Genomic DNA, 26,883 nt, shown 5'->3' with positions numbered 1-26,883 from the left:
ATAAAATGATGTCAGCAATCGTTAACTTCTAAATTATCTCATTTATATACGATTCTGCAATCCAGAACGGAAAATAGCCTATGTAGAAAGCCAGGTAGCCGAAAGCATGGCTAGCATTGGCCTGACTTCCTTGTGTTAGTAATGTGTTGCCGTCGTGATCCGTCGTTTGCATCCTGTAAACTTTCAACTTTACTTCCCGAATCGTATGTATCTATCCCTACCATACAGACAGTGTACATGATTCAGATTACTTGCCTGTATTGTTGTTGTTCGGTATTTTTTTTTTTTTTTTGGTTGGAAAGTTGAGTAGATATAGTTTCTCTTTGTTTCGTATAAGCCATGCAGTTTCGCAGTTGCTTCACAGTTAATACTGTTTATGGAGTTGCCCATTCAATTAAGTGGTTACATCCCTGTGATATACAGTATGCCTATAAGTATGAAGAGATTGCTAATAGCTGAATCATTCTCGAAGATTATCAATATCTTGTACTAAAGGTATAAAATGTTAGTATATAGTTGTTGCAGTATTATGATATCATGTATTCTGTATTCGAATTGTTATTATCTTTATCATCATTATACATATTATTATTATGTATAATATTTTCACCATTATCAGATAAAGTAGTAGTAGTAGTAGTAGTAGTAGGCTAATCGTATAAAGTAGAAGTGGTATAAATAGCATTCGTTCATGACTACTTGATGACGTGAAAGTCAAATTAGCACCTTCCTTTAGCAACCGTTTTGACACCTATACTTCGCAATTGTAGCGGTAATGCCGGTGATTAGTCAAGTGGGAACACACACACACACACACACACACACACACACACACACACACACATAATCAATAAAGTTTAGGCCACATCATCGCCCTTTTCTGTTAAGAAAGTTGCTTGTTACTTTCGTTGTTTTATCATTTCTGATTTTGGATTGTATGACTGCTCCTCAGCTTCTTATCTTACTCGTTTTAAGAAAATGGCGACTCTTGTTAGGGAGGCCTTAAGCTGTTACAAATTGCGATGGTCATTGAAATTGTTGCAACCCCCGAATTCTGCGAGCGGTTCATCATTGGATCCGTAGCTGTCTGTCAAAGGTTATCAAGTCACGTGTATAGTTGGGGGCTACTGGTGCTGTCTTAGGAGGCTTTTTGCAAGCATTTGTGATGCAATACAAATTTTTATTGCCTCATTCATGAAATTAATTCGTATATCTTTATTGTATTCTTATCTTATATTTGTTTTGAACAAAACTCGCCGATTGGAAAATACCGCCCGGCCAGCATGCCTCTGCACAGTAAAATTAATTCTTATATACTATAATGATACATTGTTGCTCTACAGGTGACCTGACCTGCATAGTTTTAATACGCAAACCAGAGTCGTTAATTCGATGTAAGATGTTTCTTTATTTTTCTGTAAATATTCATCTCAGCAGGACATTTTCAACTCGATCACGGATACTCCCAATACAAGCATTTCCAGACAATTATCAAAGTTTCTCACATATTCTCACGATTAGTGTTAGGTAAAAATGTAGCTGCAAAAATATAGAATGGACACTTTGGCAAATTCAGTTTTTATGCATTTTCAATTGTCAGCATTCGCAATGAAAGCTCATTTACAGATTTTTCAACTTTCCAATTTCAACCAGAACTTTACAATTTCTGCCAAGGAGCTATTAAAAAAGTGTTCAGGAATGAATAGGAAAATGACTTGTAAATAAAGATCAAGATCATCCCTGCTTTCTTCATTCCAGCATTGCTTCCTATTATCAATGACTATTCTCTTTCTTGGAATTCTCAAAGAAAACACACATAGATGACTGTACTTCTGTTTGTTCTCTTGATTCACTCTATTATTAGTTTATTGAGATCCCGGGTGGCAACAAGGCGCTTTCTGAACTGTATGGGCGACTTATTCTATCTTATTATTTTCCCTTGAATTACGCTGAATGATATCACAATCCATCCTCACAATTGTGACAGTCGGGTTTCTGCACAATTCAAACTTCAGTAGGCCTAATTATTCATTTGAGGCTTCACAATCAATTTAACGGACGCAGCTGTTGGTGATAGTAAACATGTTTATGACGTGATATTGGATGATAGGAAATTCTGTAAATGAGTTTCTCATCCAGGCCTGCATATTTCGTGCGGACTTCTATCTATAATATAAGGAACATTGTATGAAACGGATAAAATGGAACTTGACTTGGGAATATACGTTGTAATACTGAATTGAAATAGAAATAGAAGGAAGAAACTTTTCTTGATTTTCAGAGACAAAAATTGAGGAAACACACACACACACACACACACACAAGCACAGACACACACGTACACACATACCCATATATATATATATATATATATATATATATATATATATATCATATAAAACTATCATGTATTCATTCAATGGTTGGAATCTTGTACGTCATCCACAACAAGAAGTTATTAGTTCCGAGCAAGAGAAATCAGCAGATATCTTATATATTTCTCTTCACATCAGAGTAAGATGACAAAGGTTCGGACATGCATGATAACAATAAGCATTAAACAGTTGCAATTTCATACTTACAATATGTTTCTTTTCGAATGAAATCTTCTTGGGATTCCAAATTATACTTTAGCTCTTTCTTTTTCCTATTTTTTTCTTTTTTTCACGAAAGGTGATTTTTATGTAAAGATATTGCAAAAAGTCTGTAACTACTTGGCTTTAAATTCCATGTAGTTTGCTTTTGTATGTTAAAGAAGATACATTTGTCACACCATTCGTGCTCTCTGTAGAGCTGAAAACGACAACACCTCGTGAATCAAAGAAAATAATGGTCTTTGGTCATCAATAGTTGTATGCAGTCACGGATATAAATCTTACCGATATTCATTCCATAACATGCTGTCATAGAACGATACCTGAACGTTATAAAAATCTCTTCATATTTATACAGGTACACAAATGAAAGCAGTTCATGAAAAGGTTGGCAATGATCAATGATGATTTCAAACACTTTGCACTTACACAAAGGGTTTATCCAGGAATGTGTTACAGAGATAGAGTGGCAACTCTTCGTAATTCATGCAAACACATGTTTGGGTTCAAAGCGTTGACAATAGGATGTCTAACATTACACTACACTTTTAAGTCATGCTTGGCACCGCTCTAGTGTCAAGACGAAGTTTGGAGACGAAGGACGCATTTCACCTTTCACTGAATTACGAGTTTTATTTCACAGTGAGATTTTAAATGAAACGCTCGAATTGATTTAGAACAGTTTAGGGAAGAATTCAATATAATAAACATGTATTTCTAGTTTATTTTTAAGGCGCAAATCGAAATGAAATGAAACTTAGGCCCTCTTAAAAACCTAATATTTTTCTATGATGCGCACATTTACGTATGTCAGTTTTCTATCTTTTAATCTTGGATATTTTGATCTTTCAAATAAAGTATTCCGCTAAAGCGTGTTCAAGCGTGTTTTAAACCTTTTTGTTGTTAAAATTGTCAGTTTTACACTGCATTTTGATTCGCTGCTCCAATTCAAGGTACACAAATTCATTGTTGCCATCACATTGAAAGAGAGCGAATTACAGTAAGGGCAAGTCTTTCCTGATGTGAGAGCGCTAGCCCCGATTATTGATGCTCTCTTTTGTCAAAGCATCTGGTTCCCACCTGCAGTTAAGCGCATAACTTCTCGACTGTGCCGCGCATGACTTCAAAGGAGAGCAGTAGTTGTCTCTCCTTCCCTACACCTCCCTGGATGGTGGCATGATGGACAGAGGTAATGAAACTTATATACCATGCACCCGCATACACTAAAATTATCATCCGAAAATTCGAAGATATATTGTATACAGTCAGACCTCTCCTATCCGGACATGCCGGGACCGGCGCTCATCCGGATAAAGGATTTGGCCGGATATGGGAAACTTTGATAATGTTTAGTACAAGCAGCTGTCTACCCAATGGTAGCTACATGTAGGCCTACGTGTATTGATTTTACGTGAACATGTCATGTCCTCGTCAGCTGGTCTGCGTTCAGAATTCTCTGATAATTTGCTCAATGAACGAAACTTGCACCATGCCCTGATTGAATAATAGAGAGACCAGATAAAGAGAGGCCGGATAGGACAGGTCGGACTGTATTTTATATATAACAGGCTCCTTCGGGATCATCAAAATAAGCAATTAGGGTGTACAGTCTAGCCATATGTCTCCAAAATGAGACTAGGTTCAATCACAAATAAATTTGCATACAAATCAATGAAGTGAAATGAATTAAACATGGCAGTCAACCGCAAAAAGCAAGAGGGGCATCATCGCGGCTTTTTCCTCCCCATCACAACATAACATGATGACGATGCAATCAAGGCATTCTTATTCTTCTTCGTCTTCTATCGATAAAGTACAGGCCCATGGGTATCGGTGGACACTGTGGACTTATTGTATAGTGGACATAGATTATGACATTCAAGCGTCACAATTGAATTTCATATTTTTATAAATTCTACTTTGCACTTTGAAAAACGTCTGTCCAGATGCGACTATTCAGGTTATCCTTAAATCCATCTACTTTGTTTTGATATGGCAAAGTGTATGGTAAGGAAAAGAAACTAATTTGCACATTACTCATGCTTTCCGTACAACAGAAAAATGTAACTGAACTCGTAAAGTTCTGGATCATTGAACAGTAAAATTACAGGCCTACAGGCGAAATGCGCTTTAGTAATAATGCATTCATAAGTGTACGTACATATTACTAATATACATGAATAACTGCGTTTTTATATTAAAATGGTAACTGAATGTTAAAAATTTCTAGGTACACGTGAAAGACAATAAGAATGCACAAATATAACAACAATATCTCATGTACAAAGTTAACAAAGATCGCAGGTAAGTTTTATGATCAGAATTCCACACGTATATGACAGTTATATCAAGGACTAAACTAAAAAGTACGACTCACTTTATCCAAGCGTTGTACTAGTATATCACGCAAAGCGACATTGGAGAGTCTTTATAATATGCATGCATTATATCATTATTAATTTGTAGACACTTCATGGAACTCCATCCATCCTTAGAGGAAACCGAAACCCAAATGTAAATGTGGATTGAGGAAAAGAAGCAGTAGAAGAAGTAAAAATTAGAAAAACAAATCCGTTAAAATTGTAGGACTATGATTCAAAAGTTACATAGTTTCCGGCGCCATCATCGCTGGATAAGATACGATAGTTAATGACGTCATCGCATTCTGGATAACAATTTGAAGAAGATAATGGAGAATTCACCAATTTTCTTTTTTTTTTTTGAATTACATATTTCATCGACATGTTGCTGACATACCCCGCATTCTAGCTGACATGGGGTAATTTTAATAGCCCCGCATTCTAAAAGAAGTAAATCAAGTGCTCTTTCATTATGTCAGAAAAGTGAAAATACAAGGTGTATGTTGAATTTTCTGTATTCATTCGTATTATTGTTGTCCAGAATATGACGTCATGAACTGTAATATTTTCTCATCCCGAGATGACGGCACCAAAACCCTACATATTCGTATAACTTCTAAACGGATTGTGCGATTTTCCTGAAACTTTCACTAAAGTATTCCTCTATATTGCTACTTTCACCCAATCCTCATTCATTGTTGACTTCTGGGCCACATTTCATAAAAGATGTTAGGATGGCAACTCTTGCTGGAATGACAACTTCCCACAGCAAACAGCTAATCAGGAAGCTGGATTCCTGTCGTTGCCATGACAATTGCCGTTCCAGCAAGAGTTGTTATCATATCAACCTTTTATGAAATGGGGCCCTGGTTTCCTTTAATTAAACAAACACATCCATACGCTCGCGTATAGACAATACAACACGAGCAAACCCGGGAGCAAACGCTATTATAATGGACTACGCCATTGTTGCCCTATACAGACAAACACAGAATCAAACAATCTTAGCTGAAACGAGTTCGTCATTGATCAGCTTGCTTTATCAGCTGGTCTGTCTCCGATGTTTGGCTGCTTCTGATAATTTATTGCGATAAAGCAAGCTATCTCCATTTTGCACTGTACAATATACATGTACATGACATTCTCACTAGCACCAGTCAGAGTTACAAATAAAGCTATTCTGGAAAGCGAGGTGGGAAATGTTATCTAAAGTGTGAAGTTACTTTTATAAACAAGTTTAACACGATGAGGTTACTATAAGAGGCAGATAAGATCTTACGCAGTTGGTATTGAGTAACACAGCTCAAAGTAAATTAGACGTTCACAGTCAGGATTTGATTTTACCTTCGTGAGCTTTCACCTATGACTATGTCTGCTGGCTTCGTTACACTGGACTTGCTCGCCTTGTAGACGGAGCGTTGGCAGTCTGGCAGTCTGGGTACGAGGCAAAAGCTCGAGAAGGTAGGTCTATGATCAAACTGATTGTTAACAAATATATATATATCTATATATATATATATATATATATATATATATATATATATATATATATATCATGGAGATTTGTCAGTGACATGAAACTTTTCCAAGCTGAAGGCCAAGTTTGAATAACCAGTAAAAATGACTTCCTCATGCGTCTCACATCAACAAATGTTGCGAACTAACCACACTACTCAACTGGAGTGACTCTATTTACTTCCGATTATTTTGTGACCCCCCCCCCCCCAAATAGACAAGTGTATTTTTGTGACAGATAAATGAACATGATTTATCTTCTCCAATGCAGTTCGACAAATTATGAATAATCACACATTTTAGAGATCATCATGCGATTTAGGATGGATCGTAGGTTTCTAATTACTGTTAGAAGTTTTAAAGCAGCCCGAAAATCCTCGCTTTCGTGCTGAGACAGCTCCTTTCAAGCTGCTGCAAAGTTGTTCCAATTGATCCTCCGGCAGCTCCGGCGGTGAGGAAGCACACTGTCCGGCAAACACCACAGCGGACGATTTGCGGCACGCCGTCGGCTGCTTGATCCTGAAAGCGTTCAGACTACTCGCAAGAACGTTGGCTTCAAGTTCATTATCTTTGAAGTCGTACGCAACAATGATCACCTTTTTATTACCTGACGAGGAAAAAGAAATATCGGGTATGAGAATGAAAAGGGAATAGATTGTGTGATAAACCTATACTTGACTATCTGTTACAGATGACGTAATATACTCACTCTGAGCGCAATGTCCGCGGAACTGGGATGGCTGCCCTCTGGCCCCTTCCCCTCCCCCTCCCTCAAAAACATCAACAACCATTGTAGACCATCATGTTTGCTAAATTGCATTTAAAGAGTAACATCTATTTTAGAGAATGGAGAAATATTACTGAACGCATCGATTAATTTTGAGGAAACCGGAGTAAGAAACTAAGTTTTAAAGTACAGGTAATGATTTTTAGATAAGAAGGCTGTACAACAGCCAGTGATGGATACAGTATATAGCGGCATGATATAATGGAGAAAATACCACGCGATTCACACAAAATGTCATTGCTTATGAAAAGTACACAATCCTTCTACTTGTTGCTGACATGGTAAATGTCGTGTGACAATTTCTCATGCCTTCTTAACCCTATAAAGCCCAAGCTATTTTGACCCATTCCAGACCCAAGAGGGGGGGGGGGGGGGTGGTGGGGGGTGGCACATTGTGCCCCCCCCCCCCCCCCATATAACTTCTTTATAGTTATGATATATGATATATGACCGTCATATTTGGCACATGAGTAGAGCAACTCATACTCTACATGACCCAACATTTGAAATTTCTCAAGGTCATCCACTGAGGGCGCTATTTACCAAAATATAAAGAAATACATAGGAAATATGCTAAAATCATATTTTTTCTTTTTATTTCTTTATCCCTAGCATATATGTTTTTATTTCATATCAACCATTTTAATATTTACCACAAAGGAAAAGCAAGTCAACCTTCACTATTTGTTAAGGTTGAAATTTCTCAAGGTCAACAGGTGGGGGCGCTACTCATTACAGTATGAAGAAATATATGAAACCTATGATGTATTGCTTGGAATAGGTACATAATATTGGTATCACATTTCATATTTCCAAATATTGAAATTTTGAATTTGCAGATTGATGATATGACAAAAAATGATATTACAGGCAAAGCTTGTGTGAAGATAACACAAAATAGAAGGGTAGTCTTTGGAAAATGCTGTATTTTCGATTATTTCTTTTCTATCTATTGTTTGATGCCTACGTCATATAAAAGAAATTAAGAAAATAATAAGAAGACCATTTTAGGGTAATTCACAACCATAATTGCTTCAAATTTTGGTCCTTCAGCAAATTACAGCCAAGAAAACCCCCATTTCATCCATTATCATATTGTTAACTGAAATTGGAACAGAAAATCATGTAAAATCTGACGAACATGGTTGTCAGTTTACGGTTGCCATGGCAACCAGCAATATCGGACATAGCTAAATTATATATAAAAATGTTTGCAATATAAGGTTTTAGGAAAAGTCACCAAATTTGATTGAAATCGAGTAAAGGGTGTAGGAGTGATAAACGAAAATATGGTAGGGGGCACAATGTGCCCCCCCCCCCCCTTGGGCTTTATAGGGTTAAGGATATTAGTCATGAGCCCTTTCATTATGCTCTATAGAGAAATGAAAATAATGTGGAAATCTAGTTTATTTTTCTTTGTATCGTTCCCCTATCCGTGAAATCACTAATTGCAGTTAAAGCCTTCATGTCATTCATGTATTTTTCATTCATTTATTTTTCAATTTCCAACAGAAACATATTTTTACAGAAATTGAATACATAAATTTCATCATAAGACAAAATTAAAAGTTTAAAAAATATTGTAAGTATACGGAAATGCTGGAAGTCGTATCCCATGATGATTAAATCAAGATCAGGTGACATGTTAACACTTGAAGAGTTTGTTCGCAAAAACCGATAAGTCCATATTTGCCAAATGGAGATATTTGCGATTAAAGGTCAAGAAAAATACAGAGAATAATAAGAAAATTTATGCTTCTTTTGACAATAACTTCAAAAATTTGCCTTTATATGTAGTGACCAATATATCATTTAAAAGGTATTATTTTGTACTTTATGACAGAGACCGTACTTCAAAATCTTCAAAAATGAACTTATCGGTTTCTGCGAACAAACTCTTCACTTTTTGGTTGACTTGCTGTTGAGTTAATGCTCAAAAGGGAACGTCTGAGTTTCTCAATTTGAATCTCTCTAAGTGAATTAAAAATTACTCAAGCTACTTTCAAATTTGCCTTATGAACTTGATGAATCTCAAGGACATAATTTCATATGTAATCTCAATTTCGTCGAAATAGAAGAATATGGCAGAATGCTTGACAAATGGATCACACTGCAAGGCTATAATGAAGAAGGGTACCTATTCCATCATGATAAACTGAAACCAATGTTTAATATATCACTTCAGAGTATACTTAATATCTTCATAAAAATCTACGTACCAAGAGCACGACAAGCCGTCTTAAGTAACTGATCGTAGAGAGAATCTGGGACGTCAGTGATAGACAGCCTTCTGTTGGTGATGGAATGACAGAGAATGAAGACGTTCACGTCATCAAACTCGAACTGATCCATGTCTCTCACGTTATAGGGTATCTCTCTGAAGTTGACACTCTTTACAACATCATCCATGCTTCGTAATAATGCTATGAGACCTGCCACACGTTCTGAGCCGCCTGTAGTACCAACGGTGACTGTCACTCTCCTCCTTTTCTTCTTCTTCTCCTTTTTCTTCTTCTTTTTCTCTTCCTTCCTCTTCTTCTTCTCCTCCTTTTTCCTCTCCTTGTCCTTCTTCTTCTTTTCCTTCTGCTCCTGATCCTTTCCAGCAGATTCCGACTGCTGCCTCTGCGAGACGAAAAGAATCGATATGGATGAAAACGGTAACTCTGTGCAGTGGTCTGGATCCCGTACCATGCACTCTGATTGATAAATTCAATTATCTGCATTTCAAAAGTATCGTGATGTCTATTGCTCGTGGAATTAAGGAGGAGGGAGCTAGCAATCTTTAAAATAAGTGTCCCACCTATAGCTGTAGATGCAAAATTTCATCTTCCGGATGTGAGCACCTAGACCAATATTTGCTAATTGGTAATATCTGCCGCACTTTCACATCTGCACAAATCAAGGAAAGATATTTACAATTACGGAAAGTTGGCAAAGTCGAGATAAAGAGAGAAAGAGAGAGAGAGGGGGGAGGAAGAGGAGAGAACAGAAAAGGACTTCACTATCCTAAAATGCGACGATAATTTCTTACTCATTGCAAATTGATAATTTTAGAGGCTTCTTCATACCATTCTGCAACCCAAACAAACAAAAACATATGGAAAACGGAGGGCCCAATTGAAAGATATACCTCTTAAAACACTAAGTTAGTTGACATTATGACAAAATGATACATCAAGAAACTACAGAATTACGGCTAGTGGGAATAATTTGCGGATTAAGATACAGACTACATGAGGGACCCCATCCCCTTTCGATATAAAAATTATCCTCTCCTGACCTACCTGTCCTATCAGCCTTCTATCTGGGTGTCCCTGTATGACTACCCGCTTTTCCTATGAAACAACCTCTGATAACAATGCTGGTTACTTGCATTCTTGCCCGTTTAAGTGAAACGCCACTTCTTGTCAAAGTGACGTGGATAACTTTTACAGGCTAGACACATATAAACAGAATGATTAAGGTAGAGGTTTCATCAAAACGTTATGAAACACACCACGGCGATTTGCAAGTCACGAGTTTTGTATGCGATAGTGACGTGAACTATAAACTTTATGTACAAACTAAATTGGATAGTTGTGAGGCAATGGCATGTCTGATTATCATGTATGCAGGGTTGTGATTGAGTGTATCATTTTATTTGAATGATGTTTTGGTTTTGGTTGCGTTAAACGAAAGTTTCAGGTTCATTTTTTTCTGTTCACATTCAATTTTTGAATAACGTATAAGTACCGAAAGAAATTCTGAAAATGTTAGAACTGCGTTTTGATGAGTAATTATTTTGATTATGATAGGGAAATGTCATGCAACAGTCAAATACCGAGTAAGGGCGGGAAATATTCATTTATAATTTGCATGTTATATAGGACCATGATCTGGATCGTTTATTGTTATATGTCATAATTATGGCATGTCATCTATGTGACTGTACAATCCCACCAGAGGTGCCTTACACCCAAATTATCTGACATCACCCCCCCCCCCCTCCCTCCCCTTTATGTGCGGCAGAGCACTGGGGGTTGAGAGTGTGAAGAGGGACTGAGCAGACAAAACAGAAACGGATACAAACTCCTCTATAAGGGTGTCAATTTCCGCAAACGAACTTTATGAGATGGGGCAGGGCATTAAAAAATTGATCATGTGATGCAATATACATATATATATATATATATATATATATATATATATATATATGTGTGTATATATATATATATATATATATATATATATATAATACATATATATAGATAGATTACCATAGGCATTGTCCTAAATGATCGTGATTGTATCATTTATACTAGAAATATAAATTATTATTATTTATTATAAAATATTATAAATATTACTCATTATAGCATACTTAATGAAGGACACTGAATAGATTCTACACCAATCACTAATCTAAATAGACGCACAGCTAAAATACGGCACGAGGAGAGATCATGTAAACACAAATTCTGCGACTTGCAGCTGCACCGATCGTAGCTTGATGTAGATGTTTAGTCACCCCTTAGCTCCCCCACATCATTTCCTCCCTCTCTCTCTCACTTTCTCTCTCTCTCCTCCAGATGGCTAAATGTTAAAGGGAACCATTTGCTTCTCATATTTTGGGAATGGTGGAAGATCTATCCTCGTGAATGTCGTACTTCTTTGCTTTCAAGTTAATTCTTTGCGAAGTCATCCCAATAAATCAACTCTTTAGATGACCAGATGTCTTTTTAGTGGAGATGAATGGATAATGAAAGTGAAAGTAACTTCGATAGTGATTATTGAATTCATTGTGATTGCATTGATGCATGCACTTAAGCCAAGGAACGCATTCACTAACGATTTTAGCGTTGACAACTACACGGTACATTGTCCGCACTAACATATGACTAATGTACCCATACACATCATGTTTATCATACGAACTTATCCCTCTCTCCCATCTCAGTCTTACATACACGTTTCATAGGCTTACAACAAATAAAGTTGATATTGTTTATTATTGTCTAAAATGATAGCCAAAACGAAGCACCCAAACACACATCACTCACACACACACACACACACACAGAGGCTGCATACGTATCATGCAGTGACGGGATTATCCTTTTGGAATATAGATAGTCAGTGATAATCACATGACCAAAGAACAATGGCCATGTAATACAAGCATAGAACCTGTACTCACCATAGCGTTACACCCACTTCAGTAAAAGTGCCTATAGTTCAACTGGCTTACCTGTGTTTCCCCTGGTTTCTCTGGCATATTTTCTTCAGTGATAACAGAGTCAGCCATTTTGCACGATTGAAAACAATTTCAAGGGTGCAGCAAAGGAATGCGGTGACTGTTGTCCAGTTCGTTTTCTACGAGCTATGTAATGCTGCGTCAAAATATTGTACGAAGCAGTTCCTGATTTCAGTCACATTCCGTAAGGGCATGCAGTCTCGGGGAATCCCAACCTATTCAGCCTACTTCGAAGCGTTTCGGAATATCATTGATACAAAAAAAGATAGTAGTTTCAATGAGACTTTTATCACAATGAAGGAAGACTATTGATAGATTGACAATCTATATTGCTTGTTTGTTTGTTTGGTTGGATTTTTTTTTTTCCGCCCGTGCCTACGTATATGTCTTCTTATACCACGACAATAACGTTACTTTTGTTACAGTCGGTTCTCCTCGCAGAAAAAAAAAATGGTGGTTGAGATATTTTGATGAAAAGGAAATACTGTACGAGACACGCCCTTTTCATTTGTTAATTCCTTCACAGATACATACACTGGCAATCAATGACGTCTAACAAAGAGCTTCCTACGATGGGGGGGGGGGGGAGAGAGGAGGGGAGGGGGAGGTGGCCGCGACATGGCATCGTGCCTCACTCCAGAGGGACCCCACATTTTGTGTGTAAGAAGAAGGATACCACGAGGGTGGAGTACCCTCTTAAAGGAGTGAAGAACAGCGTCGTATTGTTGATTCAGATTAGACAGACCAGAATGCCACTGGCAGAGATAAAAACAAGCAAACAAACATACAAAACAAACAAAAATGAGAAATATAAGTTTTTGAAAAAATATTGAAATGTTGCTGTTGTTACTTTTTCGTATTGAGTTTCGGCACGACAGAAAGGTGAATTTGATATGTGTGTGTGTGTGTGTGTGTGTGTGTGTGTGTGTGTATGTGTGTGTGTGTGTGTGTGTGTGTGTGTGTGTATGTGTGTCCGAGTGCGTATTTATTATTATGTAGAAGTATAGAGGCATAATTATTTGCTCATTAATGCTGTGCGTTGTTGAGTTTGTTGCTCTGGAGGAAATTTCAGGGTCACCGTCGTATCATAGACAAGCACTTTCGAGTGCAGGTTAAATTAATTATTTTATTCGAATTACATGCATGTAGTGTTCACAGTCGTATTGATGTGAGAGCGTTAAGAGGAAATAGTGATCCAACAAATAAGTTAACGATGGATGTTAGATGTCAACCAAACTTAGGAAGACCAGGATAATTATTCACCTTACCCCACTCTCCTTGAATAATAATAATAAGATTATATCCGATGGCCAATGTGGCCTACTTGATATGTCAGTCTCGTGGTCGAGTCGTCAAGGATTATTATTAATTTAAATTACCCTGACCGCTGGTAAACTATAACTGCTAATCTACATTACAGCAATTATTAAGAAGAAAGTCAGCGCCATTTAATGTATATGCGCTCAGATCAAAGGTGGGTCGCTTGTGATAGCCCAGATGGCAAGCATTTCCTGTTCACCACAAATAATTTTGTTGAGTGGGGAAAGAGCATATTGTGGGAACTGCCTCTGTGAGCTGATGAAAAATACTGCATTAACTGTCAATGCTAACCATTAATCGTCAATACTACAATACCTCTCGATACTACATACAGTGACTGTCAATATTATACATTAACCTTTAATACCATGCAGTGGCGGATCAAAAGGGGGATGGGGGGGGGGGCGTCCCCTCTTTATTTGTTTTTAAAACAAAAGAAATGAAAAGAAAAAATGAGATGAAACTCGGAAGTAGCACCAGAAAATACTGTTTGCTCCCCCCCCCCCCCCCCCTTTACGGAATTCCTAGATCCGCCCTGAATAAACACGCAAAACATTGACTGGCAATAATAGGCGTTGTACATTATCTGTCAATGCTACATTAACTGTCAATACTATGCGGTAACTGATACTACATAAACTGTCAATACTACATTAACTGTCATACTACAGTAAGTGCCAATACTACAATTTCTGTCATTATCTGCCAATGCTGCATTTACTGCATGTCAATACTACAATAACTGTCAATACTACAGTAACTGTCAATACTACAGTTAACTGTCAATACTACAATAACTGCCAATACTACAGTAACTGTCAATACTACAGTTAACTAGCTGTCAATGCCAATAATACATACAGTAACTGCCAACATGTTGTCAGTCAATGGAAACTTAATTCAAACACATGAGCACCTTCATGGCTCATATAATGAGCAAGAAGGAATATAATTTCACAGTTATGATATGACTCAAACGTAAACAACATTGAAGACATGCGCAAAATGATGCCAAGGAAACAGCAACTTCATTAAACAGCCTGCTTGCCCATTTTCAAGGAAACTGACATCTCATACTGTGGATTGTGGTGTAGTTTAAAGGTGTTTAAAGGGACTGTACAGTACTGGTTGAGGTGGGGATTCAGGTTTATAACATTCCTAAGTGAGATAATGAAAGACCTCTTATAAAATATGAAAGAGCATGTAATTTAAGGAAGGATTCAACGTTTATTTGATGAAAATTGGTTTTCAAATGGCTGAGATATTAGAAAAAAAACCCTGATAATAATAAAAGGCGACATGCCACGCCTTTATTAGGATCTCTTTGTTCCACCTTGTTTTTGGATATCCCAGCCATTTCAAAACCGATTTTCATCGAATAAACTTTTGATACCCCTTAGAACTGCATGCTCTTTGACATCTCATAGAGTGGTTTCTGAATATCTCGCAAAATGTTAAAAGCTAAATCTACACCTCGACCAGATCTGTACACACCCTTCAAGCACTCGCAAAAATCAACATTGTTTTCTTTCATGTTGCTGTTTAGTAATATCTTTCCAGAGTGATGTTGGTGTATGGGCTCTTTAATCGTGTCAAAAGCAAAGTGAAATTCAAAATTTTAGATTCAAAAAATTTAACTTCAAAATTCGAATTTTTGAAATTCAACATTCAGACGGCAATTTATTGTGCACGTTCTGATCCATCGAAAGTTGATTTACAGGGAATTTAATGGAATGGGCGTCTCCACAGTGAAACTGCCTTTTCAGTCACCTGTGAAGCAAGCCTCTTTAATGAGCTCAGGGTACGTGCAGCTAGCAGACGCGTTGTGGAAAAAGTGTAGTGATAAAGTGGCCTATGGGATCATAGATAGTTCCACATGTTTGCACAATTATGATACCGGTCACGTTTAATTTGTACATGTGAGAAATGACAGCAAGCCTCTAACATTATTAAATTTTATAAATGGTGGATTCGAGCAATGTCATTGCTCAATGAAAACATGTTTAGCTTAAGTTCCTTGCAACATTCCTATGTCACATTCTACTTGAAGAAGCCTCGACAATTCATTTTGGCAAAGTTTACTCTTTCATTGTAATAAAGACAATTCATACATGCAGTGTAATGCCTAATATACAGAATCATTTTTTTAGTGCGAAATCAAAATGAAAGTAAAATGGGATCCTTCATTAAGATAAGAGATAAAAAACGGACAATAAACCCCCTGCAACAATAAAACAAGCACATATTGTGTGCGTGTGTTTGTGTGTGTGTGTGTGTGTGTGTGTCTGTATGTCCGTGAGCCCACAGTTGCATCACAATTAAACGTTCAAGAAACTTCTTTTTAAGACAAAACGTTGATGTAGGATTGACATCAATAATTATGATGAGAACCAGAACAAGTGCAAATAAAATCAACAGGTCTTAATGGTAAAACCTATACATTTGGATGCTCGTTTATACCTGCCATTCTAACCTTGTGAATTGTCTCACTCTTCACGTTTGGTATCTAAATCATTATTTTCCTACCCAGGAGCAAAAGCATGACTAGCGAACAGAAAAAATGGCATTGTATATCATGTTGACATTGTTGTGCTCTTTACATTACAGACGTTTAAAGACACATTACTTGTGGTTTACGATTAGCAGGTCATATTTGGAGATAAGCTTTATCTTAAAGCGTAAATAAAAACAACATCAACAGCAACAACAACACACACACACAAAGAAAACCGCACACACACATTAACGAGGGGATTAAGATGATTGCGTATAAGACCGGAAATGTTATAATAACATGTACAGGAAGAAATGTACAAGTCAGAGGTCACATTAACGTGAACGGAAACACATGGGGTCATTGCGTATCATTTCTGAATGGTGAGAATTCCAGCCTGGATGGCGGCATTAGGTGGCAGACTAAACCAACGACCAGTGCAATGACGATGAGAGCCAAGGTGACGATCAAACATTGCCTGTCGAGTGACTTATTATTGCCCCTTTCTGTTTGCTGCCTTGAGTGTGATGACGCCTCCCTCACAAACCCCTCCAGCCTCTCCCAGTCATCGGGGATGATCTCCACCGGTTTGAAGTCCAGTTTTCCCGCGATCATCGCCAATGCGGAATTCTTGAACGTCTTGGGTTGCTGTCTGCGAAAGACATTCATTTCTCTGGCATACACGTCATGTCGGTCGAACTTGTCCTTGGGCATGTCGTGCACTATCACGCCAACTCTGCTTTTTCCTGCCACAATCAGACATAAGAAAACCAATGACAGCAAGGAACAATGTTTATTGATACTCTGAAGGAGAACAGACGTGAGATGTATAAGTAAGATCTACGGCGAGTGAAGTCGAGAATCAGTAAATAAGGCAGGATTTTATGAACAAGATATTCATAATCGTGGACATGATCTTTATTTCCTCAAATTCTCGAGGATCATTGTTAAGAGTATCGTTCATAATTGAGACCATACATAACGAAAAGACAGAAAACAGAACAGAAACAGTAAAGACAGAGACAGAAAGAAGAAGGAAGAATGAGAAAGAAAATGACGGGAAGATGGAGAACACTCATAACTAGTCCGCATCTAATAACGCGAGAGAAAGAGGTCGTATCTATACTGGACAACAGAGGATATGGGCAAATATAAAACTGCAGACCTAACCGTTTACAGACTGACTAAAGCTAATGGATATCACTGGAACACAACAACTATAATCTATTTCCGTTCACATCGACATACATTATAACAATAGATATGTGTCATCATTTCCAGGACGAATAAATCACATTATCTAAATCGTTCGTCTTACCCACGGTGATTTATCACAATCATGGTCTACTCCCACTTCGTCCAATAGCCATTTAATCTCAACCCACATGGTCTAATCCCGTTTCGTCTACAACCAGTTCGTCTAGTGACCATTTAGTCTAATTTCCACTTAGACTCATTACCAGTTGGCCTACTCCCAGGTTGGCTATGCCCATTTCGTATAACCCACAGTTTATTAGACCACAGTGGGGGGGGGGGGGGAACCCTAAGGAGATATTGAGATTAGACCATCTGATTATTAGATGGAACGATAATTAGCCAAACTGGGTATTAGACCAAGTGACGATTAGACCACACGGGCATCAGAAGAAATTGACAATAGACTAAATGAGTTTAGCCATAGTGGTGTTAAACAAACTGGGAAGCAGACCATCTGATAGTAAGTAGATCAAGTGGCAATAAACCTTACCCACAACTCTTGCTGCTTTAGGCAGAAACTTTTGATAGAGGGCGTCAGTCACGTCCGTGATGGCGAACCGCCTGTTGTGTATGGAGTGGCACAAGAGCATGACGTCAATGTCGCTGTCTGCGACGGAGAACTTGTCGATGTCGTTGTACGGGAGTTTGAAGTAATCGACATCGGCGACGATATCCCTAAAGCGAGACCTCATTTCGTCGATTAGCCCCTGGACGTTCGCTGATGAAGCCGAGGTGCACACGGAGATCGATAGCTTGCATGACGACATTCTGTAAAGCCATTCAATTGCACCTTTTTTGGTCATACAATGTATTATTCTTTTTACTCATTCTTATCTTTCCTATCATGTCAATTATGTTCTCCCATCAGATGAACTAAATCTGCTCTCCCACCTTGGCAAATATCATGAGACTTCGTCGAAATAGAAACAATACGGTTGATTATTTAACTTTCGAGATAAAGCTGTGGGGATTTGACAAGAGAAAAGAAACGCAGGATCGAGATCTTTATTTGATCTTGGAGGAGGTCTCGATAAATGACAAAAGATTGTGCAAACGTCTAAACATCATCTGACAGACAGGCGAGGAGAAATGGGAACAGAAAGCAACTTGAATGTGTACTGTGTATGTTAAAAATCTCTATACAACATGTCCCCGAGTTTCATATGAGATTGTGTTTGTATGTCTGTGCGTATACGCAGTGTGATATGCGTGAGTATGATATGCGTATACATGTTTATGCATGGATGGGTTGGACTGGGTAGGCTTAATATAGATAACTGAGGGAACAAAGAAAAAATAAGTAACGGACTGATTGAAGGAATGGACAAATCGGCGAATCGGTCAAAGTAGATGTAGAATATTTATACACACTTTGGCATCATCTTTCCACTAATGGTGTTATAATCACTTCCGGGTTAATGTTGTTAATTACACTTTGATGGCAATATAATGTATATCGTCATGGCTCCAGAATTTGACAAGGGGTACTTAAGCGTTTTCAAGTGTCATTTATATAAGCACGTGATTTGAGTGCAAATGGTTAGGAATTGACATTAAATGGAAAACCCTGGGTATTTCTCGAGTAATAAGGCCAGGAATAAACGATCCAATCGAAATCATAAAACCAAGAGATTTTAGTGTAGTAGGCCTACCCGCAGCCATATTATTTAAAGAGGAAAAATGAATAAACTTCAAAAGAAAGAGAAAAATATTCCCTACAGAAGACATAGAAATTATAAGTATTGGATAAGAAATAAGGAAGATATGATATTTCAAAATTTCACTTTTTTTTCGGAAAACATTTCTTGACCAGTCCTTATTCAAATGAGCGGGTAAATGACGTCATACCCTCACACTTTTTCATGTATGTCATATATGAAATTCTTATTTTTTTTTTCATTTCTAAACCAGCTAAAACAAATAAAAGCATGTTCTCATACCATGATACACAGTGATATGTCAGAGATCTTTTGTTCTTTTATATTCTGGTTGGTTCTAAAGCTCGTTTTATATTCATACAGTGTGGACCTTGTGGAACCTTGTGGAACTCAGTGTCAGCTCTGTGGTTGTGCAGTAAATTAGGGTTATTTTGTTTTTGGTTCGACAAGTGGACAGACATGATGTTGACATCATTGCCTTCATGGCGTCACATATTATGGGGCAACACTGGGGGGTAGAAGAAGCAAATGTTATGTTGTTGAATATTGTAAGATGATTGATGTTGTTTATAACTGATTTTTGTTATAAGAAATGAATGGAGAATTTTGAGGTATATAATATGATAATGTATAAGTGAAATAAGAGCTTAGTATAGAAAATAGTTATTGATTTTGTATATTGATAGAAACAGAATTCAGTGGTTGTGTACTTTTTCAGGCACGTATATTTTGATACATATGATATTCCCATATCTATTATAGAAGGTTCATTTTTTTTTTAGAAACCCAGTCAGTATCTTCATTTTTTTCATTCTGGTTGCAAATTGATGCATTTAGTCTCATTCTTTATTTTCTCATTTTTATGAACAGTTCTGGTCTGTATGATGTAGACCTATTGTGTTATGTTAATTTTTGTGATTGTTACCTTGCATGTATGTGTTTACAGGGCCCCCTGGAAAACAGTACTTGATTACTGACGGGGCCACCCTGTATAAATAAAACGAAATAACAATAATAATAGTTGAAATATGAGATTTCTGTCATTTCTGTATATACTAATATGAGTAAGAAGTTGTGAGAGCATGACATCGTCAACTTGCTCAATTGAATGCTCATAAGGAGTGGTCAAGAAATATTTTCCAGAAAAATGTGAAGTTTCATATCTTCCTTACTTCTAATTAAATTCTGTAGGGAATTTTTTTTTTCTTTCGAAGTTTGTTTATTTTGGGGTGTGTCTCCTCTTTAACTCTATTGCCAAATTGATATACATGAATAGTACAGCTCGTCCAAGTAACAAAACATTTGTTTTTACATTTTTTTTTACCAAAGCCTTGGTATTTATAATGCAAATGATATATCAGAAGGAACTCGTCGCTCACCTTTAACCTTTTCGGTGCCAACGCGTGAAATAATGTGCAGAAATTTTACGTACTTATGGACTGGGAATATATGTACAAGTGTAACACACAAAGGAATGGTTCAGCGTGTTTCACAAGAGTGTGGAAATCAGCGTTTAACACTGGTGTGTGTGCTGCAAAAGAGACTGCGCAATCATATAGTGTCACACTGAAAATATGTACATGATGATGCCAAACATCACACAAGTAAAAACGGATCTGCTAGAGTTCTATCTCTCTCCAGCATCAAAATAATACCGGAAGGGCCTAATACTAACGTGAGGGTCCCATATTGTATAAGCTTTGTTTATAAGTGGAACCATCCATTTTCATTCCCTTCCTTATTTGATATGTACTATGCATATAAGCATATGTATTTAAAAATATTAATTATGTTTTCTTCATTTTGTTACTCATCACATGTATTTTGTTAATTTACGTTTTTGCAGTATAAAATGTGTTCTGCTTATGATATATTGTATATAATTTTTCTGTTTATTTGATGGACATAAAATATATATATATATTTGAACTTTGAACTCAAAGCTAATAAGATGCGGCTATAATTCAGGCAATCGAGGTGGAACCCTCTACAATATCCTACACCTTTAAAAAAAAAAAGATGCTTGGCACAATTTCAATTAAGTTTAGGGAAACTGCATTTGCTTCGGAAGGCAGGTTCACGAATGCTCTTAAAGGACAAGTCCACCTTCATATACATGTGGATTGGGTGAAGGCAACAATATTAGTAGAACACGTCAGTGAAAGTTTGGGGAAAATCGGACAATCCGTTCAAAAGTTATGATTTTTTTAAAGTATCTGTGCAGTCACTGCTACATGAGAAGTCTACTACATATTATGATGTCACATGCGTACAACAATAAAAGGAAAATATAAAGGGAATTTCACAAAATTTTATTTTTTTGAAAAGAGTGCACATTTCTGCAACTTGTCACTGATGTATGTTAAGATTTATATTATTTCCCCTGCCTTCTGAAAGTGTTTTTTATTATGCGAGAAAAGTGAAAATATGTTGAATTTTCTTTATATTTCTTAAATCGTTGTACACATGTGACATCACGAACTGTAGTAGTCTTCTCATTCAGCAATGACTAAGCTGAAACTTAAAAAATTCATAACACTTGAACTGATTGTCCGATTTTCCCCAAACTTTCACTGATGTGTTCTGTTGAAATTGCTGCATTCACTCACTCCACATGTCTATGAAGGTGGACATGTCCTTTAGATTTTCATTTCTGCATCAAGGTCCTCTTGCTGAGCTTGGGCATATATTATATCCTTGTATATTTCAGGGCTCCATGGAGTGAAAGAAACTACAGATAGGCTGTATGTACACTGATTCATTTCTTGCATTTTACTTTTGTTGATTCTTTATTTACAGAGAGGTCGTAATTTTCATGCCTAGTCTCTTTTTCAGTCGCTTCCCTGGCTATGTACGTGGGAATGCGTATAACACGCGGGTCTAGCTTGAATGCATGTCCATGCCAATGTCCATCGGAAAAAAGTTTCGCAATGGATATCGCATTGCATACAGAAAGTAAATTGGACTTGGCTAATGACTATGGCAATGATCCACTAGTTGGTGCTTCTCTTTGTTCGTAAGTTTTCTCCTTTGTAAAGAGTGAAACTATATTTTCGTCAGGACATCTTAATGGAATTTGAGCAGACATGAGCTACATTATTATTATTTTTTTGTATACGCCAGGTTGTATACTACATATACGGCCTAATACCAATGTGTGTGCATGTTTTTTATGTTGTTGTTGTTGTTGTTGTTGTTGTTGGTTTTTTTTTGCTTTTGTAAAAGCGTATATGCATATTTGCTTGTAATGCGTAGAATGACAAACTGGTTTTGCAAGGTATAGGGCCTATATACATAACTGAGACTGATCGCAGCCCATACACTCTGGTGCGTCACATTTTGATTTTATGTCTATTAGTCATCTCTATAAATCGTATAAACTTCAACTTATATAATTCTATAGATGTAACAATTTTTTTAAATCAAGGAATTCTATCACGATTATGTCTTGATGCTACATTGTAAATGCATGTGTGTTTGTCCCGCATTATATACAAAGTTTCTCACGTATCACAATAGGCCTACAAGCGAAAACTAAAATAATATCTACCTGCAAAAACTGTTGCTGTTTATACCACATGCAGGTGTTATGCACAGCAGGTGAAATTCAAGGTTACTCTATGGCTGAATACGGCCCTGTTAAAGCGTTAATGAATACAGATCAAAAGTTTCAGCGCAATTTTCTGGTGCCACTACAGCCCCCTTTATTTTGTTTCTTTCTATTTCTTGTATATATTTTTTTTCTTAATACAGGTATATACAAACGAATCTTTAAAGGCATAATTTACCATTTGCAGATAAAACAAAAACCCAGCAGTAATGCTAATACTTAATGCGAGTTAGGAGTTAGGGATAGAAACAAACACTTTAAAAATTTGAATCCGTATAATCGATGTTAAGTATGGATAAATACACAAAATGTGAACAATAGTTATGATAAAAATGTTCCCGGATTAATTCGTCTAAACTTATGGTTTATTGAGAAAAATACTGATATCTTCTTATATTTTAGGCTTTATTGCAAAAAAAAAAATTATATGCCTAGGATGTTTTGTGATAACAGACCTACACATATCCATCAAATGTGATATCTGGAACATTTTCTTTTTTAATCACTGCTCCCAAAGGTAAACAGGACCGTAAGAAGTGAGCGCGCAAAACTCAACGATGAATGCATACTCGTATCGGGAATGTCAAGAGAACGATGCGCCAGTGCAAATGTGGAGCTATTCATATTTCAGTTACCTTTTCTTGAACAAGACTATAAAGCTGTCCAAATCCACCAGACCACTTCTTGGAGAGTTGTAGTTTCGACCTATGTTTCGTTAGAGGTCAGTTGCAGAGGCTCAAACTAGTGAACATTTCGAGTCGAAACCACGTCATGAATTATATACCCATCAAGTTTGAAACTAGCTATCGATGCCCTCTCAGTTCCGCGACAGCGGATTGTCTGTTGGCTCTTCGCGTTCTACATGACATGTACACCCGTGTATACATACACTCATGTCTCAGGAAAGTCTGACGAGGAAGTATTGTACTGATTACCCAGTTCTCATTTCTTGGCTTCCACACAGTCCCTCGAATTATAGGACATAAACCGGAGGTCCCGTGTGAGAGAGGGTCACTCCTCATGCACTTGAAAGATCCCTCTTCGCTCATTCATACTTCGTAAAGAGGACAGTGCATAACCGGACACCCGGTGAAGTGGTCCCGCCTCACATCCAACTAGACCCCATGGAAGACCAGCTAGTGCAGCTGAATATAGGCTCTAAATCCATCGTCTCAGATGGAAAATGAAACCAACCGACAAACAAACACAGAGCGGAAATTCCCATGTTTGGTTTCTACTAGTGTTAAATTTCTCTAAAGCATCCAGGCGATCACCCATCTTCACTCATCAAGTTTATAAGAGCTGTAGAAGATTTTAAACGGTTGTCGTAAGCCAGCAGTGACTGACAAGTTTCATGAAAGACTGCCCACGATGTCTCTCACGCATGTTTTACTCTTCTATGTTCTCTCTAGAACAGGTAATGTTCTCACAGATAATGTTCTCACAGAACAGATAATGTGTTCTGCTATCAGCAATTCCATACAATTGTATATATCACTTTCTCGTCGCTTTCAACGCTCTACACTTCTAATATGGCTAATAGTCTCTGTTGGTTTGATCTTGAATGTACCGGTTGATCTAGGCTTTTTGTTCTTAGTTGTCTCGTCTCTTTACTTGTATTTCTGCTTCTTCCCTTTCCCCTTTTCCACTTCTTTTTTCATCCCGCACACTTGTAGTTAAGTTTTTACTTTTTTTCCTCCTGTGAGGTGCCCACGTTGTACAAGCATAGTCTTTTGAGTGGGTACCTCCATTTTTTTCGCAGAATGTATAAATATGTCTGTATGAAAAATGCCTAATTTTGTAATGATTATTGACAAATGTTATTCTTTGCTATCTATGTATCATTCCTTCAAACGCATGTCGAATCTATATCTTTTGTACATTTTGTTGAAAGAAGTGAAAATAAAACCTTTGAATTGAATTGAATTGAATAGATACATTCTTACGCTAGACCAAAGAAAAGATAAGTTTTAATTGTCTACGACAGCATAAACCCCTATGCAGGAATTCAGATGGTTTTCCTCTATGGACAGATGGATATGGCATCCAATCAGCTTTGAAGATTTTCCTGGTTACTGTACTTTGGCCGCTAAAATTTGGGCAACAGACAATTATCGCAGGTCCCTTCACGAAACTGATTACAGATATATTTAAACTCTTCAGCACACTCGATATCATCATGAAAATTAAGTCATCATCATCCAAAAGTTAGTATGTATCAACCCACACGCATAATACGTGCACACACACATAATTATACACACGTGACGCACACAAAGACAAACACACACACAAAATACATTTAACATAAACACACGCATGTCCACAACCATGTAATACATTCTCACATGTTTTAATTGATTTATAGTAATAATAAAAGCACATTTCACTGCACTTGATGCACTTTATTCACTACTCTGCACATTTTGCTTTTTCTTTTTTTCCCCACCTGACATCCCCTTGCGGACGCTACAAAATTAGCACAAAACATTTCAATGGGAAAGTGCCCATTTTGTATATGTATTGTGTTTCTTATTTCCTTTTTGAGATTCTGAGGCTGCCATCACTATCAAGCATGTGCTTAAAGACGGCAGGCTCCTGCATGTTTTTTTTTTTCTTCCTCTTAATTCTGAAACAAGTGTATCCTCGATTTATTTGATCTCATTATGTTTATACCTTAAAGATTGTGATTATGATGCTATGAATGTGCTATTTGTTTTCTTATTCTGTTGTCAGATACACGTGTTGTCGTTTTTTTCAATATATGATTTCCTTGGAAAAAAATGGAGAAATAAAATCGAACTGAACTGAACTGAACTGAAAAGAAATGGGCTTATTGAGAAAACTAACTGTGTAGGCCTACTGCAGAAAAGAAATTCAACGTTGCAAGCATTTATTATGTTTGTTATTCAAGCAAACATCAACAATTGATGATCAAAATAACCTGTACAGCAATCGAAACAGAAACATTAAACACATACACACATCATAAACTCGTATATACACACATATTATATAAATATATATTACATTTTTATACATGTTTGTACTGTTTGTGGATATGGGTGTGTCATTATGTGTGTGTGGGGGGGGGGGAGATGAATATGTTTATGTACAGCCGAGAAGAGCAATATGTGGACAGTACTATGAAACTACACGCATAAACATTGTATATTGTAGATCGCAGATAGTTTCCTTTCCACATCAATAATCCATGGCTTGTCAGACTCTTTTCATGTCTTCGTGTAAATGACTTACATTCTGTATAGACCTATTCGGTTTCCCAACACTGTAATTTATGTCGGCCATAAAAAAACTAAAAGAGGAAGAAGTGATAGATGATTCAGTAGCTTACGCAATGAGTCAGATGCAATGCTATGTCAGTGCATAAATAAACTACCACTACTGAAGCCCCTTTATATACAACGTAAATGCATACATATAGGCCCTACACGCATTCATGTGGCCTATATCATATGTTTACCATGACGGCAAAATGCTTGCAACGTTGAATTTCTTTTCTGCAGTAGGCCTACACTGTTAGTTTTCTCAATAAGCCCATTTCTTTTCAGTTCAGTTCAGTTCAGTTCAATTTCATTTCTCTATTTTTTTCAAGGAAATCATATATTGAAAAAAACGACAACACGTGTATCTGACAACAGAATAAGAAAAAAAATAGCACATTCATAGCATCATAATCACAATCTTTAAGGTATAAACATAATGAGATCAAATAAATCGAGGATACACTTATTTCAGAATTAAGAGGAAGGAAAAAAAACATGCAGGAGCCTGCCGTCTTTAAACGGCAAAGAGGAAATACAGAAATAGATGCAAAAACTGAGAGTGACGAGTTAACGACACAATTAATGAATTCTCATGTTGCAAAGCTTCACTGGTTTTCTATAACAAAGAATAATCACAAATCAGAATGCACATTACATGTATATGTCATTTATGAAAAAAGACTAGAGATGTACTAAGCATTCATTGCGTAACTCGCAAAAGATATTCAAACTTATCCAATAGTCTCCTCATTCCAATGACCTTTTAAG

The 26,883-nt window shown here is 37.0% G+C and overlaps 1 protein-coding gene across 1 annotated transcript; it reads right to left on the bottom strand.

Annotated features, from left to right (window-relative positions):
• Positions 1 to 6,555: 6,555 nt before the first annotated feature.
• Positions 6,556 to 12,674, bottom strand: LOC139719881 (uncharacterized). Its single transcript, XM_071631265.1, has 3 exons — positions 12,484 to 12,674; positions 9,476 to 9,878; positions 6,556 to 7,076 (listed from the first exon to the last, which is right to left on the bottom strand). Exons 1-3 carry the CDS (start codon positions 12,538 to 12,540, stop codon positions 6,808 to 6,810), a joined length of 729 nt encoding a protein of 242 aa, XP_071487366.1. The 5' UTR covers positions 12,541 to 12,674; the 3' UTR covers positions 6,556 to 6,807.
• Positions 12,675 to 26,883: the final 14,209 nt, after the last annotated feature.

Source organism: Diadema antillarum, unplaced genomic scaffold (assembly GCF_040938485.1).
Source record: "Diadema antillarum isolate AM-2024a unplaced genomic scaffold, OU_Dant_1.0 scf00000116, whole genome shotgun sequence".
NCBI classification, from domain to species: Eukaryota; Metazoa; Echinodermata; class Echinoidea; order Diadematoida; family Diadematidae; genus Diadema; species Diadema antillarum.
This window is presented reverse-complemented; position numbering and strand designations above follow the sequence as displayed.

Coding starts and splice junctions, on each gene's coding strand:
- LOC139719881 (XM_071631265.1), bottom strand. CDS start 12,540: ATGGCTGACTCTGTTATCACTGAAGAAAATATGCCAGAGAAACCAGGG. Junction 9,879..12,483: donor AGAAACCAGGGGAAACACAG/GTAAGCCAGTTG, acceptor TTCGTCTCGCAG/AGGCAGCAGTCGGAATCTGC. Junction 7,077..9,475: donor GACGGCTTGTCGTGCTCTTG/GTACGTAGATTT, acceptor TTTCCTCGTCAG/GTAATAAAAAGGTGATCATT.